Source organism: Apteryx mantelli, chromosome 5, assembly GCF_036417845.1.
Source record: "Apteryx mantelli isolate bAptMan1 chromosome 5, bAptMan1.hap1, whole genome shotgun sequence".
In the NCBI taxonomy this organism is placed as follows: domain Eukaryota; kingdom Metazoa; phylum Chordata; class Aves; order Apterygiformes; family Apterygidae; genus Apteryx; species Apteryx mantelli.
The window spans coordinates 7,798,116-7,816,661 of NC_089982.1; the positions used below are offsets into that span (position 1 = coordinate 7,798,116).

The following is an 18,546-nucleotide window of genomic DNA, read 5'->3' on the forward strand; positions in this document are numbered from 1 at the left end:
ACCATAACAATATTATTGGAATGGCACGGTAACAATGGAGAAATATATTCATCTCTCAACAACTTTAATATACCAGTTTTCAGCTAAGCAAGAGAAATAAGGTTGTGCATAAACTGTAAGACTAAGAGATGTTCACCCTTCTCTGTCTCTTTTTCACTGGACCATAGCAAAAGCATAACCTATTCTTCTTTGATCAGAAGGGGGTCAGAGTAGGGTATAAAGTGGCAGACCCACTTTTCTTTGGTTTGTACCACTATTCCCATTGCAGTATCACTTTGGGGCATTACTCTCAGACCAGGAGTCAATTCTGCTATGCAAAAAGAGAACTAAAGGATAACCTTCATAGAAAAGAGCTTAAGTGTTTTTGCAGACAAAAAAATCAGATTTTCTTCACCATTTCCAGGCACATCCCACCCAGGAGGTTATCATATTAAACCCAATCTATTTTTAACAATTCTGTTGATTATACATGTTCGTATCTTCACAGACCTACACCAGAGATCTATGGGATGCAAGAGGATTCCTTACAATAAATGTCCCAGTATACATAATATATGAATACATGGAGAATTAGAGAAAGTTTTAGCCAACTCCATATTAATAATCTTCCACAACCAGTACTACGACATAATAGAATATTCCCCTGTGATAATTCCAAGGAGAACATCAACAACTAGATATCTTGTATTGGACAGAATTTGCTCCTCTCCCCCTTTTTGACCACTTTGCTGATTGCTTTAGGGAAAGAATTAGCGATACAAGCAACAATGAGCACCACGATGACAACAGCATAATCTGGAAGATCTCTGCATTCCTTAAGATTCAACCACCAAATAACAAATAAATCAGCAAAGGAAAAACCTATGGTAATGTTAAGCAACACAGCAGGCTATTGGTTGATTTACTGACTCTACCTGTTACAGGGAACTCAAGGAAGACTCTGCATCCTCTTTTGCCTTCTGGCTCTAAGAGACCATCAAATCATTGCACCTACTCCACCCCCCCCAAAACAAACAAAAAACACAGAGCAAATTCTTGAAATTACTACTTCAAGTTGTTTTATATGCTCTTCCAGATCTGCAAACAAGGAACTTTATTAGACTTGCAGAGCATCCACTGAAGAGCTATCAGGACTCTTGAAAATCATCCTCAAAACATCATTCCTGTCTCCATGCCCCTCTCCCAAGATTTCTCCAAGACACAACAACTTCTTCCATAAACTAAATGCCGTAAAGCACTTCCCAGTTAACACTGTTCTGACCAGCTGATGTGTCTCAGCAGGTATCAGCAGGCTCATCTATTTCATCCTCATCCAGACAACTTTGCCTTCAACAGCTAACACTTTTTCCTGATAATGGACACAGGTACAGACACCAATATGGTCATAAACTAGGCCAAATTTTTTCATAAGCTGCTTTTAAGATTTTCATTAATTGTACTATCAAGCCTACAGATGAGGTCTTTACCTTGGAAACCTGTACTTCCTTCTTGCTTTCCCCAATAAATTCAAGAACCATCTTCCTCCCTTACAACTACCTTTGGAATACTCCTACACAACACTGCTTTTCTAGATATCAGAGGCAGTATAAAAAATATCACAGGCAGTATCAAAAGTGGCAACTTGCAAACAACAGCAGAAAAACTACAGATCAGCTGACTTGCTTCCATGCAAACAGCAACCACCCAAAACACATCAGAAAAGGGTCCTCCAACACCAGTACATTTCTGTTGTTTCTATACAACATTATAATCCCTCTCCCTCCCCCCTCATCTAAACTGTCTGTATTTTACACGCTAAAAATGACCTCTCTCTTTGCCTAGGAGAAAATATGGCAGTTGTCACCTCTCCTGCCTTCTAATATTGCAGAGGAGTATCAACCACCCCTCCTCTCAGGTGGTGTGAAGTGGTACATATCTAATCAAACTCGGAAAACTGTTCTCAATTCATATTTACTTTTGAAGTTTTCTGTTTCTAATTCAGACTTGAAGAACAACTTGTATGCTCAAAAGCCAGTGTATTTTTTTCCAGCAACAGCAGTTGCTCTAATGAAAAATGGTGCCTCTATGTACAAACTTTGTTTCACCTATGTCCTGCGATCACCATTGGCTATAATAACAGGACAGGTTTATGCAAACATACCCTATCTAGTCCTTTTCACAGATGTCAGTGAGCTATACACAGAGCAAACAACCTACACTCTCATTAATAATAGTTTTTTTTTGCAGAGAGCAGAGAAGCATCCCTGCTCAAGAAATTTCAGGCTTTTTCCTTTCTTCCTGCTGGCCAAAATAATTTTGTGAACATGGCTAACACAAATCCCATTGAAAGCTCCTACTATTAATTTCAGAAGACACTGAATGCATTACGTCTGCAGCCAGTATCACTTTCTCACAGAGTTTATAATTGTTTCACATGGGCACAATGACAACTATAACTAATGCTCATACCATATGGCTTGCTGTTCTTCACAGAATTTTAATAAATCATCATCCCCTGAAGAACTTTATTTCTTTAATACTTCCATATCAAAGAAATGATTTTGCCTTTGATGTAATATTCAGAATAATGAAGTAAAATCATGTATCTAAACTTCTTTCATAATCACATTCCCCGTTTCTTGTGACTGTTTCTGTTCCTTGACATGCACTATTTTTCACTGAAATCCTCATGATCATGTTGACATCTATTTATAAAATTGTATGAGAAAGACTCCAGTACTCTATAACTTTGCCTCTGTATCCCAGAACACCAACTTCCACAGCAGCTTGAAAAACAACAGGCCTCTCCTCCATTTCCCTCTGCCTCTACAGTTAGCTCATGGGCTGCCGGCATCTTGCCTGTGCAGGTTCTGCAAATATATAGAAACAGTCTTCCCATCACAGAATGGTTGAGGTTGGAAGGGACCTTTAGAGACCATCTGGTCCTATCCCCCTGCTCAAAGCAGGGTCACCCAGGGCAGGTTGCCCAGGACTACGTCCAGACGGCTTTTGAAGATCTCCAAGGATGGAGACACCACAACCTCTCTGGGCAGCCTGTTCCAGTGTTCCATCAACCTTACAGGAGAAAATTGTTTTCTTATGTTTGAATGGAATATCCTGTATTTCAGTTTTTGTTCTTTTCCTCTTGTCCCGACAGCAGATGCCACTGAGAAGTTGTTTGCCTCCATCTTCTTTACTCCCTCCCACCTCCCATCGCATATTTTACACACGGATAAGATCCAGCCCGAACCTTCTCTCCTCCAGGCTGAAAAGTCCCAGTTCTCTCAGCTTCTCCTCACATGAGAGATGCTCCAGTCCCTTCATCATCTTTGTGGCCCTTCACTGGACTCACTCTGGTAGCTCCATATCTCCCTTGTACTGGGGAGCCCAGAACTGGACCCCACACTCGAGGTGTGGCCTCCCCAGTGCTGAGCAGAGGGGCAGGATCACCTCCCTCGACCTGATGGCAACACTCTTCCTAATCCAGCCCAGGATGCCATTGGCCTTTTTTGCTGCAAGGGCACAGTGCTGGCTCCTGTCCAGCTTACTGTGCACCAGGACCCCAAGTCCTTTTCTGCCAAGCTGCTTCCCAGCCAGTCGGCCCCCAGCCTGTTTTGGTGTATGGATTGCAGTATGCAGACTCAGCTAGCACACTGGGCATGTGGGGTCCCACATGCATGTTACTAAAAGGGAAGCTGCAGGATTACAATCTACTTTGCTAGCAAGTACTGTTCAGTCCTGAGGGTAGGGCTGAGACGGTCCTTGGCACAGACTACAAATGTGTATGTTGTACCCAATCAGTACTGAGGGACTTGATGTCCAATAGCTGATCATCTATTAAATAGGCCCCTGCTTCTCAAGGTGTGGGTATTGCAGGTTTGTAGCCAAGTACTAGACAAAGCAGAGCAAGTCAACAGCAGGTCGGCGCTTCCAGGGTGGGGCAGACAGCCGGGACTCTGCTTGCCAGCTGTGAAAGTCAAGAAACAGGTCACTGAGTGCACAGCTATCCTACCTGTAAGTGCCCTTGGCAGAGGGAGCAGTCAGGAATCACCCACTCAGCTCCTACACCTTTGCTAGCTCTGGCAGTAAGAGCTAGAGTTGCATCCCAAATCCGTTTTGCTTCCTGAGCAACAAATAAATAAGTGCACAACAGAGCCACTGAATCTAAAAGAGAATTACGACACAGGTTTTTCCCCATTATTCTCATAGAGGCACTTTTCAAGACTGTTCTTTGCAAGAGAACAATATGAGCAAGGCAAAATATCTCCTCTGCCAGGGTCAGCTGCCATTCTCAGGATGCCGAGTTCGGTAATGTTCCAGACTAAACAAAGTGTAGGGAACAGCAGGAAGAAACCAGCTGTTTCCTATCTCCTGCCACAGAAGCTGCATTTTGTTGCTCAAGCCAAAAGACAATGGCCAATGTTCCTTTTTTAGAAGGACGGGGGAGGAGGATGAAAATATTTCCACTACCTCTTGTTTAATGCTGAAACATTTCCAAATTATTCAGATGATGATAGTCTTGATGATAATGATCATTTTAATTACTCCTCACATAGGCTTTGCGGAAATTTTAACAAAGACTTTCACTACTCATTTTTCAGCTTCATCTAGTCCACCTTTAGCAGAAACATGAAAAATAACGCTTAAAGTTCTCCTTTTGTGACCAACTTAGGTGTAACATTTCTAAGCACTGATTCTGACCCCTCCCAAGGAAAACTACCCACCTACTACTATAATCACAAACAGGAGGGTTTTCAGCATAATTTTGCCTTACTTAAATTCATCTACTTTTCTTTAGATGTATCTCTATATCAGTCAAAAATATCATATCTGTAGTAAGAACTTACACAATTCAAAACAGCTGAAGATTTTTTATCAGGTATTGTCTTCCCTTAGCTAAATTACATACACTGATCTCATATTTTTTCATTAATTTGTCACTTTACCACTGATTTTTCATCTTTTGCTCTCAGTTTGTTAATACCTTTCTGGTGAATTATGGCTTTTATATGCATGTGTGTGCGTGTGTGTATATATATATATATATATATATATGGCAAGCTACAAGACAGCAGGTACTAAACAAAAAAGATAATGATCTTCCCCATCTATCGTATAATACTTTTACATCTGTATCCCACAATGGCCATGCTGCTCTTTCATTTCAGGGGATTTATATCAACTTTTGCTTGAAGTTATTTATTTGCTCATTTGATTTTCTGTGTTGAGGCTTTCTTAATTTTGCCTGAACTCTTAGCATAAAAGACAAATTCACAGGATGTTATTGATTTTATTCAGATGCCCTTAACTTTATACTTTTTGTTGCTCATCATTGATCATTACAACAATTCTGTTATGGACAGGCTCAACAAAATCTGATTTCCCTCTAAAACAAATAGAGGATGCTAAGCTGAAGGAGAAGACATCTGTTGCTATATATGGAAGCGGAAAACTAGCACAAAACGAACATTGATAGTATTTAATACGTAAAGCATGTTTCTTTCCCAAAGCTGATTTTCAACTACCCTCTAGTCCTTTTATGTTAAAGATGTGAAATAAGTATTTGATACTCTAAATCAATCTTTGTCTTGTATGGTCTGGAAGTCTATTAGATTCTGGAAGTGACAGACTGAGTCCTAACGCTGCTAATTATCGCTACACTGCTAATTATAGCACCAATGCCAGCTGATCCATAGACTGAATCCTGCTTGCCTTACCATTCCGTCTCATTGTAAAGTAACTTACACTACATGAAAGTCAGAAAAGAGCAGTGATAAAGAAGACAGATAGAACTGGACTTCACCTCTGATGAAGTTATGGAGAAAAGATCAGAAGTGAAATTAAAGAGCTATCTCTAAAAATGCAGAGGCAAAGGCCAAACAGGATACCACATAACCTCTGAATATAATCATTTGGAATTCCACGAGCCTTATGTATTATTAAGAATAGCTACTGAATTTGTGTCTTTTGTTTGCATTACTCACATTACTAAAATGTCTTTTAAAAATAAAGGAGACATTACCAGTTATCTCAATTCTTAAGCCTTCCATTCGGAAAGCCTGAGAATGCTATAGGGTATGACCTGTTTCTACATAAATCTCAGACACTTTTACTGTACGAAGAGTAAAATCACAGGGCTTACTCAGGATGTAATTTGCACTGCCTCTGGAAAGATCTTATCATAATTGACAACTGTGGCACTAAGATCTTTCTCCTGCTTTTTCGGTAGTTACTTTTTGCTGTGTGGAGAAACAAACCCAATGCTATCATTCTCATCAGCAAGAGAATTTATTAGAGAACCACTAGGCTCCTTTTGCCTCAGGATATCTATTGCTTGACTATTATTTTTGCAATTTTAGACAGTGTCTGTGGCTAGCAAACTGTGAAGAAATGCAAAAGGCAAATCCCATTGAGAAGCATAGAAAAACTGCTGCTACTTACCAAACTATTCCCTGAGCCCCAGAGCCAATAGGTTTCAAGTTTTGGTAGCGTTTGAGAACTGTGAAGGTCGAGTCACCTACTTCCACACTGTAGAACTGGTTGTCAACTTTGCTTTTGCTCATGTTGTAATGTTTGGCAATATATGACACATCCACTTGTTTCCCAAATCCCTGTTGTAGAGAAGAAGGGAAGGGGGAGGGAAAAAACACAGAAACCAAGGCTGGTAAAGCATCACAATATTAACGAAACATAGACTGCCTAGTTTCAAATATGAATTCCTGCTGTTTTAGGCTTATTGTCAGAGATGTGCATGAACCCTCAAATGCTTTCAAAGACTGTGTCAAACCCTCTTTCACCCAGGAAGTTGCTGTTAAAAAGCCAGTGGTTAAAGGAAGCTAGTGAATTCTCCCACCTTATGGTTGTGATACACGTATCCTCAACTACTGGTCTGTGCTTGCCATTATTGCTACTTTGTGCTGCAGGCTCACCTATTTATCCTGATTCTGCCCTCATTTGCACTGCAAAAAGGATCTTATTTTAGTATGAGCAGACTTACATTAGTGAGAGACACAGGAATTAGGCTCCTCATCACTGGTCAGATAGAGCAAACATGTTCATTCACATGAGCAGTAAAACTTTCCCTAAGCCTATGATAAAGGTCTTGAGAGCCTTCCAACAGGAGTTGCAAAAGAAACGGAAGGGACAGTTCATGAGAGGAATTATAAACTGACCTGGCTCCTGGATAGTACTTAATAGCTCAGGAGATCTTCGCAAGTTCTATGTTTCTAAGAACAGAAGGGTTGCTCTCATGATCTGAAAAATGCATTACTCCCAACCAAAGACCAATTTTCACGAAACACAAATTCCTATAAACTTTCTGTGATTGCATGAAAATGTAGCACTGCAGAGCTGTAACCTTGCCCAAATTTGTGGAATTAGTACATAAAAAACTACTTTATGACAATTTTATGGCTACCAGTGAGCTTAATTCAGTGAAGAATATTGATCAAAGTGTATAATAATTTTGAGATGAAAATTAGAATAAAATGGTTGTAACTCTGAGTTCTATATGTGCATATGATGCTAAAGACTTCAATAGGATGCAGAAGTTCAACATGTTGCAGATCTGTCCTCAAGCAGCTGATGATACACTCATGGAAAGCCGACAGAATTTTCCAAATACTTTCTCCAAGAGTAGAAACAGGGCCCAAACGTGCATCTCCACTGCATACGCCTTTCTCTGCCTGCGCATTCATTTATAGCGCTCTCAAATGTGGCTTCTGTATTTTCTTACTTGCTCTATTATAAACTGCTTTTCCATAAAGCCTGAATAATCAACCATGTTATGTGACTACAGAACACTAAGTCGAATTTTGATGGACCAGAGGAGGCCCATTTGGAGGGCCTATTTGGAGGATATTATTTTTCCATTTTAAAAAGACATAATGCCAGTGTTCCATGGAGCTGGCGATTAAAAATAGAAAACTGACCTTGCCAAGATCTTGGGTTCTTGGGTTGCCTTAGGATGATTAATATTCTATTTCTGTCAATTATCTCACTGGAATGACCATTCTCATTGGACAACATTGCTTAATTTGAACTGCCTCATTTAGAGAATTCATTTCAAACATTCTAATAAAAGCAGCTATTCATTCAAACAGAAACTATCATTTCAGAAAAGCCATTAAAAACGTGACATTTACTCATGAACCAGACACAGGGCAAGGAATATTTTTTAAAACATAGAAAGTAAGATATTTACGGACACTGACACAGTGTGAAATTCAAGCTTAAGTACAATATCATGAATGACACTGAAAAAGGTTTGAATTTCGGTCATCTGAAGAAGAAAGAAAGACTGCATCTGATTTGTGCTGCGTAACCTTAGTCTTAAAACTCCTTACACTTTGTAAGAGAGAGACATATATTTGGTTAACTCAATTATTCATACTAAACCTGGAATTGAGAGGTTGCATTTTAATATTATGCTCCTGATAGACAGGAAATAATGCCAGCTACCTCTGGCTCGACAAACACGTTTGCAGCCTGTTTTATTCGGATGTCATTATCAGAACAATGCAGACAATATTCAGCATTAACAGCCTTTACTCTCAATTCAATGTTATGTAAAGTGTCAGCATATTAACTGCATTCCTTAGTGAGCCTGATTGTAGTCAGCTCCTCTGGAACTACTCATACAGCGACTTTTTAGAACGAGTGAGATGACTGTATTCAGGCTTGGGTGAGCCAAAGCTGCCACGACTTGTCTGCATCCTCACTCATGAGATACCCAACAGTGAATCATGTGGTATGAAGATATATGGGAGAAGATTTGTTTTGTCACTCTAAATTTAGAATCCTGCACAACCAAAATTCCTTGTTTTTACATCAGACTGACCCTATCGAACTGCTGGCCTCAGGAATTTTGTGCCATCTACAGTGGGACTTCTAAACTACTGCAGCTCCTGCAGGTGGTTATTTTTAGTCCAGGAAAGTCTTAAAATCAATTAAAACAGCCTAGAAGGTCCAGTCCGTAGTATCTCAGTCATTTGGATAATTAATGCACGCAATTGCCTCAGTCATTTCAACAGCAATTAAAGCGATGTTGATGGAATGGACACAGAGGACCGCAGCCGGCAAGGTCTGGTTAGAACACACCAGGGTCCTGATAAGCAGATGCACTCTGCGTAACACAGACCATGCCTGCAAAAATTTTAATACTGTATGAATAGAATGACTAATGGTTTATTTTTCATGGAGTTGTTTTGTTTGTTTTTTAGAGTAACATTTTCTCAAAAGCTGTCTTCTTAAAACCTTGCAAGCTGTAAGGAGCTTTGACAGAAAAGACCAACACCAAGAAAATTCAAGACAGGTAGATTTAGTTTGAAGTTCATTCTAAGCAGAATGCCCACTGTGAGTGACAAACACTTTAGCTTTGTAGACAGAGCAGACAGTCTTCAGGTCTTTTACTAATTTGCCTCCTCCCTCTCCTCCCTTTAAACCCACATGCCAACCAAAAAAAAAAGGAAAAAAGCCACTCTCTATATTTTTCTCGAAGACTAAACAAGCAAAATTAAAAACACAATAAACCTAGTGCTTAAGCTCAATATACTGCAGACTTCTATAAGAACAAGGAGAGGAATAATTATCTCTGTCACAATCAAAATTTAAATCTAATCCCTAAATCAATGAATTAACAGTGTTACTGGATTAATCATGTTTGATCAGATCTCCAAACCGAGATGACACATAATCAAGTCACGAACCATCTCCAAATCAATGCAACAGTCACTTCCTAAATCAGGACAATGAAGTATCACTATTGTTTTGCTCTAAAATTCATCACTTATCTAAAATTCATTCTTAAACTCAAAAGGCTTTGCCCTTAGCAAGGCAATTACTTAAAAGAGCACGTCAATGTTAGTTTTGGTTTCAAACTCCGATTAAAAGGTTCTTCTCAAAGTCTTCAAATCTGTGTTGCCGATCTTAAAGAAATCTACGCACCAGATTTTGTTTTTTTCTGTTACACTCTCAGTGCTCACCCAAGGCTCTTCCAGAAGCCTCACTGTTGTCATAGCAAAATGAATTTCACAACAGTTAATAACCTTCCAGGTAAACTTCAAATGAACTTGGGCAATCTACAATACCGGGGCCCCAGTGTAATAGTAAAGATTGCAAATAGGAAACTGTTTAATTAAAAGAGAATTTCTCCATCCTCTTCACTTGGACGAAAACACATTTACTTTCACAGACCTCTGTCAATAACTGTGCAACATGAAAGATTATTCCTGAGGGACAGAGGATACATTTATGTGCCATTTGTTCTTGGCTTCCATAAACATTTGGACAATGGAATTACACCGCTTCAGCACTGAGCGGAACTGAATTTCCATTTTGCATGTACATGCATGCGTACACCGTAATTTTCTTTTACCAATAACTTCCTGAAAACTTGCAACGCACACATAATGCCCTTCTCATTCCTCCACACTGGGTAACTTAGAGTAAGAGAAGGAAAAAGGTTTTTCAAAACTGACTACATAGCTATCAGAATTGTATCACTTAAATGCACAGCTATGTCTGCAAATTTATTTGCTCCATTTCCCAGCAACTGGGGAGGAGGAAGGAAAATGAACTGCCGGGACTCAAGCATTTGAGACACACACAGCTACAATAAGCTGCAGTTTTTTGTTTGTTTTACAGCTTAGAGAGCAAAAGAGAGCAGTGGTTTCCTGATACTATGACTGTTCATTTGTTCATTTCTAACCCAAAGAAGACCTGTACTTTACTGTTTTCCATTCACAGACATGTTTCCAAACACTGTTCTTCCTGTCATTGATGAGCCTAAAATAACACAATTTCTTACAGTTCAATATCTCATATACATCTTAGCTTTCATACATATAAACCATGTTAATGGTAGTTTAAGCTAACTTGTTCTTCTTTGCATTTCCAATATAATCAGAGCTGTCACGCAATCTGTTACCACCTATGAGCCAAGGGGAACTCTACTTGAATATTAGTATCCTTCCCTGCTAGCACACAAACATACCTCCAGGAACAAGTAAACTGTTAACGGTGCTATAATTAAAGCTGACTGAAATCAACTGAATGACTCTGCATGTGTGAATACAGGCAAGGAAAAACAGTTAGATGGAAGACCGGAAGGCCTGCTGCTAATTTGCAGCTGGCACGATGACCAAACGTGAAGAGGATGCAAGAAGGATGATGTTCTGGGCTAGCAGTGACAACAGCTCCCCAGGGGCCCCGCTGTCTCCACGCCAGCCCAGACAAGGTGACTAGAACGCGGCACGTTTCAGACAGCAGATGTCCTGCCTTCTCTCAGGATCCCAAGGGATAACATCTTAGAGCTACTATTTCACCTTGAAAGTCAGATGCTGAGATTATACAAATTAAAATTCTGAAACATGGTAAAATCCTCAGAGCATTCTTACCAACTGTGAGAATGTATCTAGAGGCAAGTCCTGCTCACCTGGGTATATTTGCAAAGTTAACAAAGCTATTAATTTAGTGGCTATCCTCCCACATATATGGCTGTAATTTTCCCAGGAGATTAATGTGCCAGAATTCCGGGATTAACAGACATTTACCTGAACCTCCTCTTTGGATTTCCTGAATCTCTTCTTTGGATTTAATGGTCACAGGTTTTGCTATGTAAATTTGGATGATCAATGAAGCCCACAGTTGAGAAATATAAAATATCTTTGCGTAAAAAGGGCTAATAAATTATTTTTATTGTGTATTCTGTGGCAGAAATATTATCTCTTTTTCTCACCATAAAGCTAGACTTCTCACATATTCTGGCTCTCCCTGTACTAAAATTCCGCAGACAGTGATATAATCTCCTACAAAGAACACAGGATACATTTCTCGTCTTTTGTGTGTAGTATTACAGTTTTTTATCATATCGGCCACATCACACCACAGTTCCTCATTCCCCTACCTCATTTCCCTCCTACAAGGATTATATTAGTCACCCAATCTTCTTGTGTTTTGTGAATTGTGTGTGCTTTGTCATGGGTAAATTCACTGCCTTCTGCTAGTCTCTCTCCAACATTTTTGTCTCACATCCCAGATGTGATCTGCCCTCCTATTAAGAACTCAGTCTTTCAAATAGCCAGACTGGCCCTTGCAAACACCTGAAATTTGATCAGTTGATCCTAGCTCATTTTAAACTCCTCTATATTTGCTCTGTGCACTCTATTTAAAAACCAACCTAATTATTATATGGATTACAAAATTCTAAATCTTTTTTTAAACACATTTGCTTTGTTTAACCACCTCTAAAATCCAGGGGCTTCAGAAATGGCTGCTATCTAGTTCTGATTATAAAAGAAGAAACAGGACTGCCTTCTGTTTCCTCTTCTCTGGTATCTATTCAAAATATGGAGTAAAGTTCCATTTAAATATTCTTCACTTATCCTCCACATTTTCACTGAGCTTTAACTACTTCTAATTGCTTCTTTCTTGCAGGCACAAAATTTTCTTAGTTCATTTGTAATTGTGGCATCACACATTGCTAAGAAATCCCTGTGACCCAAAGTGTCTGCTTCATTTTGGGCCAGACTTCTAAGAGATGTGCAATAGGTGAGTAGCAGCACAACAAAATAGCCAGTTCAAACTGATCCGTCATTCCCGAAATGCCTAAAGAGTTCAACCCTGACGCACAGGTAACACCCAGCCCCGGTCATGATACCAAAGAAGGTAAGGATCAGAAGGTATCATTGATCAAGAAACAGTGAGAAAAAGGATTCTCTGAGAGTGAGATTTCTTTATAGGTAGGAACTTGACCAGTGAGCCAAATAAAAGAGGCAGCCAAAAACACAGGAAAGAAGGACGTAAGAGTAGGTGAGAAAGCAGCGGCAAAGGTACTTGGAGACTTCTTACTCAGGCACAGCTCCAGAGAGAGGAAGCTAGCAAAGGCACAGAGTGGAGTTGTCTCCAAAGCAGAGCAAAGTGATAGCAGCAGCCACATCTAACTAGCAAGAGAAATGAGGAGAGAGGAATCACTGCCCTTTGTACTAATGGATTTGTTCTAAGGCTCTAGATATGAAAAAGCAGCAGTAACACAGGAAGAAACAAGATACAATTAAGATTAGGAGAGAGAAATGGGAACACCAGAGTTTGGCCAAAACATTGCAGCCCTAAGAACAGTGAATATATCAATGGCCATTATGGGAGCATAGGAGCATAGTGTGTTAAGAGCATAGGAGAAGTAAGATGGGATGAACAACTCCTCTTATTTATTGCATATATTGATAATACAGTATATTTTAAATAGCTTAAATTTCTCAAGAAACTAAGTTTACATTGAAATGCTAGGTACTACTTACGAAGCTTTCTTCTACTACGAACGAAGGGTGGCAAGGAAGAAGGCTGGCTACATGACATGCTATGCCCCCACAGATATCATGACTTCCTTTAAAAAGGAGGGTAAATAAGAGGCCTTGTCACAACAACGGCACAGAGTAAGTATTCCAAAAATTCAATTTCTCATTACAATTATGTAATTACAGTATTCACTGTGAAGACAATAGCTAATGAAAAGTTTCTCCCTTTTATAAGTAAAGGCTTAAAAGAAGCTGAATAATTTAATTGCACCTTGTTTAGAAATAGACAGCTTTTGATACTAAACAGTATTATTTTAGTCCTGTAAGTCTAAGATATAGGTCAGTGCTTGTCTCACAGTTTATGAATGCCAATTTATCCTGTTGAATAGAAGGCATAATTACAGGACATTTTGCATCAAGATAGTTTCTTTAATGATGAAAGCATTAACTTCATCTAACCTGATTAAGACATCAGTTGCAATTAAAGTGGCTTATCAAAATTAAGATACAATTCAAAAACAAGTCAGATGAGCTCAATCAATGAAGAGAAATACAGTTATTAACAGACCTGGTCTTTTCTGTTGGTAAAATGAAAGGCTTTCTAAAATCATATGATTTTAAAATGGTCATTGATGCAAAAATTGCTACTAAGAAGCCTATACAATTTTTAAATACAGGTGAGTGTGGCTGTGGAAATAAAGCAAGTTATCAGAATATGGGGAAAAAAAGAGGTCTGAAGAGAAATTAAAGTTCTTCCTTATTTTTTTGTTTGGTTTTTTTTTTCAAAGCATGAACTGAATAGAAGTTTGCAAAAATCCAAAATGAAATTTAATTCTAGGGGTTTCTTTTGGTGACATTGGTGCAGCAACAATTCCCATTTCAAAAACACTGACATATTGTGTCTGGGGCACCAAACTGCCTAAACTGTGCAATAAAGACCAATGCTGATGTCATATCTAGGAATTACCATGTGACTGTACATTGCTAATTCACATAAAACATTTTCTTAATGTGTGCATGGCCAGGCCCCAGATATCTGATCTCAGTTATCAAATGCCCTGCTTTTCCTCTCTGTAAAAAAAAATATTATTGCAGCATTATAAAATACTACTGAAGTACAACATCCAGTATCAAAAATGTGTTCTTCGAAGACAAGCAAAAATTGGGACTACTGCCCCTGAGTAAAATCATGGAATTGTATTATACCACAACAAAAAATAATTGCACTAAACCCTGAAAAAAAACATCTAGAAATGCAGTCAGAGAATCCAGAACAACTGCTTTTAACTTGTACAATACTATGGTGGGTCTAAATAAAGTCTAGATAAAGGTATCCTATGCAGCAACTGCTTATATTATTGAACATGGAAAATTCTGGTAGATGATACACTTGTCTGTTTTGATAAACAGTATATTCAAAATGAAATGTTGGAAAACATGGATCTGGCAGTTGGCATTCTTTAGACATTGTATGGGATTATTCAGCACTGAAACTTTAATATCCTCACCTCTTCAGAATTAGTACTCTGCCTCATGCTGCACTTCACTAAGAACATGTAGGGTCCTACAGATACGATTCAATATCAGCCTTAAAAATTTCTCATTAAATTCTGTAAGAGTGAAATCTTCTTGTCCTACTTATTATGATAGAAAACCAGATAACATTTTCCTCAGCCATCAAAAAGATAGCTGTTTGAGAATGTTTGGCTACAAGTTTACAGTAATTCCAGTCTTACGTATTTTTATATGGCATGTGGGCAAAAAAAGCCATATTTATCCCATTTATGCTATTGCATATTTCTCAGGAGGGTTTTTCTTTTTCCTTAAGTTGGAAATCCGTAATGCTCTATTCCTGTTGAGTTAGCATTTTATCATGTAAAACTAGTACACTCAATGCCATAAGCTTTGTGTCAGGAGGAATAGGTTATAATGAGGTGTATGTCACTTTTTGTCATAGAATAAAAAGCTATGCCTTTATAGGCCATCAGAGAATAATTCCCCACAAAATACCTGTTACAAGAAAATCTTGTGCACACTAGTAACAATCGTTGGAGTAATTTTCAATATTGTACCTCTAAAACAACACTTCAGAAGAACTCTACATTTGGTATAAAGTCTGTTATGATGCAGAAACTTCAATGGGAGCAGGACTTTATCCCTGCATCTTCTAGTTGCCTACAACCAGTCTGCATGTTAATATATCATAAGTTTTCATCAGACTGACAATTCTGTTCTATGTGGTAAATATATTAGCCACAGAACTGTGATACTCAAAGCTTCCTCCACTGGATAAATTGTATATTCTAGTATATTATCACTAGAGGATCTCACATAGAAGAACAGGTTGTTGATTGCCATAAATCGGCAAATCTTCATAGAAATTAATGTAGTCATTTACACTCGCTACACTAAGGGATCCAGCCCAGACATAAATACTTTTAGACTGCTCTCTTCCATTAACCACCTACGTGGACTTTTAAAAACAACCTATGTGGACATTTAAAAAAAACTAAATGGCCACCATCTGCTCACAACTGTGTAAAGGATTTAGTTGGCTATAAGCAGAAACTAGCTTAACATCTTGGTAACTCCACAGGACAGGATCAAACTATACCATACACACTTGCTGATGTCTAATGCATGTTTATAAAACACAAATGATTTTTGGATTTGTTGAACCACAAGAAAAATGCATTGAGTTTGATTATGTTCACTGGAGACTACATGTATTTGGGGTCCCTGTTGTCCATACTGTTGGGATCCTTGTCAGCTGCAGACATCTCAAGATCTGAGGGGGCAGAATCTACGTCTTGCTGATGATTACCATTCTGCTCTCACGCCATTTTCATTTGCTAACACCAGTCCCTTAACCCCTGAGATTTGCTGAGTCTGCAGATGTAAGTCTCCCAAAGATATTCCCAGAAACAAGGGAACCAGTTCTTTATACTTGTCTCAGAACAATTCTTAATAAACCAAAGGGCATTTGATTTCCACATTAGCATTATGAATAAGCATGGAATAAACAGTATTACTACCTGGAGACTGTTGAACAGCCTGTAAAATGATTTGGGCATTTAGACCAGGCTGCACATACATCGCATACGCTCTCCTATGTAACACAAATGGACAGCGTCCATGACAGCTAAGGTCTTAATGCAACAAAACACTTCATTCTCTACAGAGAGACTATTCTTGCACCTAAAGCTAAGTACATACTTAAGCATTATTTGGATCAGGGCCTATCTTAGTGGAGAGAAGAAATTAATGTGAAGCCTGAACTAGCTTTTATTCTTAGGAGGTTAACTCTGATGATCTGAAGACCTTGAAAAAGCATTTGTGCCATAAGTGCTTGAAGAATAAAATCCTGTTTCCTGCAATGTCAGAATATTCTCTCTTGCACATATTTACTGGATGACTCTTCTCTGAGTTCTTTTTGCAGGCATGAAACATGAATTTTTATCACTCAGTGAAGTGGATTCAGCCAAACACTTGTTAATTTGCTTGTATCTTCTTTAACAAAAATCATTGTAAATACACTCAGTTCTGTATGTGCCTCTGAATGTTTTTTAGTAAGTTAGAGAAACTACAAAGGAGAAATTACAGCAGAACGGTTTCACTATGGAGTCTAATTACAAAACCATAAGTGCAATGACACTTTTGGTCATGCACTGATGTCCACACTAAAGGACTACTGAACGTAAGAGAAAACGGTGAAGAATACTTTTCTTCTGCACACATATGCTATGCAAAAAGCTGTATTCTGCACAGTGAAAAATCACTAATTTCTTTTGGCAAGTGAACTCTGCAGAAATAGAAAAATACTATGTTTGCTTAAATGTTTTTTTTTCCCCAAAAAAATTTTTTTGACCTAGATATATGAGGTTGTTTTGGACTATTTTTGTGAGGATGATGAAGAGCAGGAGACCAAAAAGAACAAAGAAGAATATTAAATGTTATTGAACCAAAAAACAAAGATCCATCTTAGAGCTGATGGTTTACAAATTACAGAGCTGAAGAAGTGGAAAACCTACTCAGTAGAGTAAATATTTAGAGCTGCTGAGTTAAAAACAAAACAAAACTCACAACACCTGTTATTGCTTTGTCTTAAATGTTTACATACAGCCAATAGCCCTTTCTTTTTTGGAACTGTACTTTCAGTTAATTGGATCCAAAGCAATATAAGGGGAAAAAATGTTTACCGTAATTCCATTTCTAAGAAAGATGCACTGTTCTCACCCCTCGAAAAATAAAGCATGTCCCTCCAACTAGTCAGATTACTGGTATTCCATCTCACCAAAAAAATTTAGGAAGAGACTGAGTTCAAACACAAAACATTCTGCAGGATAAGTAAGCAGGAAAAGTCATCTTTACATTCATAATGTAAAAGCACATTCACAAATTTGTGACAGATATGCATGTTAACTAGCTTAATCTAACCAACAGAAACAAAACTTGGACAAATCAATCTCCTTTTTTCTCCACCTTGTTTTCATCCTTATAGATTTTAAAGCATTGTGACCGAACAATTTCAAGGCTAATTTAAAAGTATAGAATTGGCTACAGTGCAGTCTTATGACCCCAGAACCTGTATAATATACGTTTTGTCCAACTGGATATATTACAAGCCCCCCCCAAATTCGACTATCTTCCCTATGCTTATCATAGACTAATGGACATAAAATTGCAGTCATGCACTACAACATTAAGCTTTGTCTCACAAAAACTAAAGCTAAGATAAAATAGTTTTAATTTGCATATTTCAGTGAAAGTGTCTATATAGGTACACTTATTTTGGATTAAGGATTTTCTGTTTGATTCATCATTAGGTTAATGGGATTTACAGAGAAAACTGTTGTTGTTTGAAAAGCTCTGCTGCTATTTTTATATTTAAAAAGTCTCAGCACGTTAATTACCGTTTTGGCAAAGCAAAATCAAAAATCATTTAGAACAAACTATGACAACCAAAGTAAGTAAAAAAGGAATTTTTGTGATACATTCTGCTAGTTTTTCTATTTACTATATTTCTTATAACCAGTTACTCTCTGAGGGCTGCTGAAATTCACTTTTTTTCTGTTATAGTTTTATAGCATGAACAGCAAAAATGAAATACAAGGGTGTACTGTACCTTGTTTTACCTGTAAGGAACACACACCTGACAAAAGGCAATCTTCACATCCAGGGTAGGTTCACCACAATAGTACAAGAAATGGCGGCTCATAAATACCTGCAATTAAAGAAAAGTAAACATAAAAATCTTGTGTGTGTTGCTGATGTG

General features: G+C 38.2%; 1 protein-coding gene across 1 annotated transcript in view; it reads right to left on the reverse strand.

Moving 5' to 3' along the window:
* The window catches only part of MAPK10 (mitogen-activated protein kinase 10), a 192,912-nt gene that overhangs the window by 75,464 nt on the left and 98,902 nt on the right, over nucleotides 1–18,546 (reverse strand). The window contains exons 3-4 of the mRNA XM_013957369.2: nucleotides 18,424–18,495; nucleotides 6,421–6,590 (exon numbers count right to left, since the gene is read on the reverse strand). Of these exons, the coding sequence (XP_013812823.2) occupies nucleotides 6,421–6,590; nucleotides 18,424–18,495 (242 nt within the window). The remainder of the gene's footprint in view (nucleotides 1–6,420; nucleotides 6,591–18,423; nucleotides 18,496–18,546) is intronic.